The sequence below is a fragment of the Pygocentrus nattereri genome, chromosome 27, assembly GCF_015220715.1.
Source record: "Pygocentrus nattereri isolate fPygNat1 chromosome 27, fPygNat1.pri, whole genome shotgun sequence".
NCBI lineage: Eukaryota > Metazoa > Chordata > Actinopteri > Characiformes > Serrasalmidae > Pygocentrus > Pygocentrus nattereri.
In genome coordinates this window covers 25,144,502-25,147,590 of record NC_051237.1, presented here as the reverse complement: position 1 = coordinate 25,147,590, position 3,089 = coordinate 25,144,502, and the positions used below count along the sequence as shown (strand labels likewise).

Genomic DNA, 3,089 nt, shown 5'->3' with positions numbered 1-3,089 from the left:
CTGTATGCAGGTCCACATTTTAGTTCCTCACTTTCACACCTCCAGACCTTAGTTCTGAGTAATTCATAGTAGATACTGAATATTTCATAGTAGTTACTGAATCATTCCCAGCAGATACTGAATAATTCTCAGCAGATACTGAGTGATTCGTAGTAGATACTGAGTGATTCGTAGTAGATACTGAGTGATTCGTAGTAAATACTGAGTGATTCGTAGTAGATACTGAGTGATTCGTAGTAGATACTTAATACTTCCATAGTAGTAACTGAATAATTCAAAGTAGATACTGAATAGTTTATAGTATTTATTGAATAATTCATAGTAGTTATTGAATAATTCCCAGCGGATACTGAATAATTCGTAGTAGATACTGAACGATTCATAGCAGATACTGAATCATTCGCAGCAGATGCTGAATAAGTAAAAATAGTAACTGATCAGTTTTCTCTCTCTCTCTCTCTTTTTCCTGTTCTGTCTCTCCTTCGTGCCTCTCTGTCAGGGTCGTCTCCCGCGCTACCTTATCCATCAGTCTCTGGCAGCTACCATGTTTGAGTTTATGGCCCACCTTCGTCAGCGCATCTTGGAGGTCCGCGCGTCGCTACGGTAACGGAGGAACATCTCACCTGTGTGCTCTTCATCCCAGAGCCAGAGTTCAGCCGCACACCGCTGTGCTTTGGCCTTTCCATTTTCTACAATACTGCAGTATTTCTATGGTTGCCATGTGGAGATTCACTGCCCCTCCTGGCTGGAAGGAGGTGCTGCACACTGATGTTATTCATGGTGAAAGAAATGGTTAAAGAGACGGTAAAGCTGCCGGAGCAGGACTTCTGAAGGATTCTCTGTTAAAACCCTGTGAATGCTGCTGCACGTGGACGTCACATGAGCCTTTCTGCCTTTTTTCTTTCTTTTAGGGTTAATTTTCCCCCATACATTTTCTTCTGTTGCTCGCAGTCAGTTCCCATTTTACTAGTGCCTCCATAAAATATTGGGACAGAATTTTTTTTCTGTGTGTTCAGGCTGTTTAGAAAGGAAGGAGGGATAGGAATTGAAGGTATAGTAAAGTATAGATAGTCTCCTTGTATTGACGCGGTGTTTCTGGGCACGTTTATTTCACACTTTTGGAAAACTGCCACAGTTTTGTGAAAATATGTATTGGGGCAAATTAATGTATTAGTTAATCAGGTGGTCTCGTCAACAGCCAGTTACATTCAAGGTTTATCAGCTATAATGTAGGTTTTTTTTTCTTTTGTTGGAGGCCTCTCGTTTCTTTACACCTCCAGTTTTTTATTTTAATCGTAAGTGGCTGCATTTACTTTACATCACAGACTGAATTGCATTGCTTGGCACTACCTCCACCATGTTTCACAGATTATCTGTTTTGTTCTGCCTTTGCTATTAACGTCTGCCGTTATCTGTACACGTTATTGAAGGAACGCTCCTCCTGATGATGTGTCTTGAAGGTAGGAGGAATTTTGGAATGTTTGAAGGCAGACTGTATGAAATGTACGTTTTCAAGCTTCCTAGCAGTAATGTTAGTCATCTGGCATCACTTGACATTCACCAGGTAAAAGTACACCCTTAAAAATGTTTTTTAAGTAAAAGCAGTCGTTTTATATATGTATGTATGTATGGAAAACCTGTTGTTTATGCTTCTTAAAGAACCTGTCTAGACTGAAAAGGTTTCCATTGGGGTTACATGTCACAGAACCCTTTATACTACAAAAAATCTTTTATGCTAAAGGCCCCAAAAAATCTACCACAAAGCAGCTGTCGTTTTTTTTCTGAAGCTCCTCCCACCTTCAAGATGCATCATCAGAAGGAAGTGTTTCCTAGTTTTGGTTGGAATGTCTCTTTAAATCCGAACGCTCAACTCTACCTAATTGTGCATTCTCCATGATTCTCTTATGGAAGTCAGTTATTCCGGCACTGTGGATGTTTATTTCTCATGTAAATCACAGTTTCTGGGTTTTTTTCTGCCCCCCAGTTTGTTATTATTCTGTTTTCAGCTACAGTTGGATTTCACAACCACTGATTAGTGCGATTATTAGTCATGTTACCTTTTCCAGGCATATTCCGAATCAGTTTCTCTTTCATTTTGTTATTGTCACTGTAGTTTATGTGTATTAACTCAAAAGACAAGCTTGATGATGCAGGCTAGTTGTAAAAGACACTGACACATATTTTAGTAAAACTAAAGAATTCCTTAAAGTGAGGATTCCTGACTTGGATCTTTTTTTTTTCCTTTCTTTTTTAATAAATACTTTTCCGATGTGGATGTCAAAGCTGGTCTTAGATCAGAGCTTGATGTAACATGTAAGTCACTGAGGATTGTGCATAAAGGATGTGCAGCCGATTGTAACTCTCAATACCTTTTAAAAAAACAATACAATAAATAACACACAGCCAGAAACACCCACAAAGGACTGTCCTGATATTTTTGGAGTGTGCTGGGCTGGATTGCACTTCATAATGCCTTTTATAGAAAGCTGAACCGTCACTTTAATAGGAGAACCAAACCCGGCCCAGTGAGAGCTCAGTTGGGGGGCGGGGCAAATTGGAGCCCTAGGCCAATAGATAAACGTTCCAGCTGCGTTGGTGGAGCCGAAAAGTTCACTGTGCAGACGGTGCCTACCTGCTTGAGCTACAGCGGAGTGATCTTTGATCTCAGAGCGCTGCTCCTCGAGGGCTTTAGTGCAGAACAGTTTTTCAGAGGGTTTGGTGTGAACTGGTTCAGACGTCTTTACAGTGGTGGTGATGGGAACCAGGCGTCGCCATGACTACAACACAGATATAGACACTTTATTTACCATCCAGAACCACCAGAGAACCTACACGAGTCTTCTGAGTCTATATGGAATGTTGATGATGGAAAATAGTGGAAAATCTGGAATAATAAGTTTTCTTTGGGGACTATTTTGCCGCACAGCACCCTGCATGTCTCCCTCCACCATGAATGGAGTTTAAGGCCAAAATCTTCTCAAAACTGTCATGAAACAGTGAGTGTGTATACATAATCCAATCATAATCTGATTATTCAAATGGTCATGTAAACACCACAACGTCTCGGTCGTCAGGCAGTGAATTCATAA

At 40.5% G+C, this 3,089-nt stretch overlaps 1 protein-coding gene across 5 annotated transcripts in view; it reads left to right on the top strand.

The window, feature by feature from the left end:
* The window catches only part of stard3 (StAR-related lipid transfer (START) domain containing 3), a 40,032-nt gene extending 37,616 nt beyond the window's left edge, over positions 1-2,416 (top strand). For all 5 annotated transcript variants that reach the window (XM_037535273.1, XM_037535271.1, XM_037535275.1 and 2 more), the window contains exon 15: positions 500-2,416. In XM_037535273.1, the coding sequence (XP_037391170.1) occupies positions 500-607 (108 nt within the window). In that variant the 3' untranslated portion in view covers positions 608-2,416. The remainder of the gene's footprint in view (positions 1-499) is intronic.
* Positions 2,417-3,089: the final 673 nt, after the last annotated feature.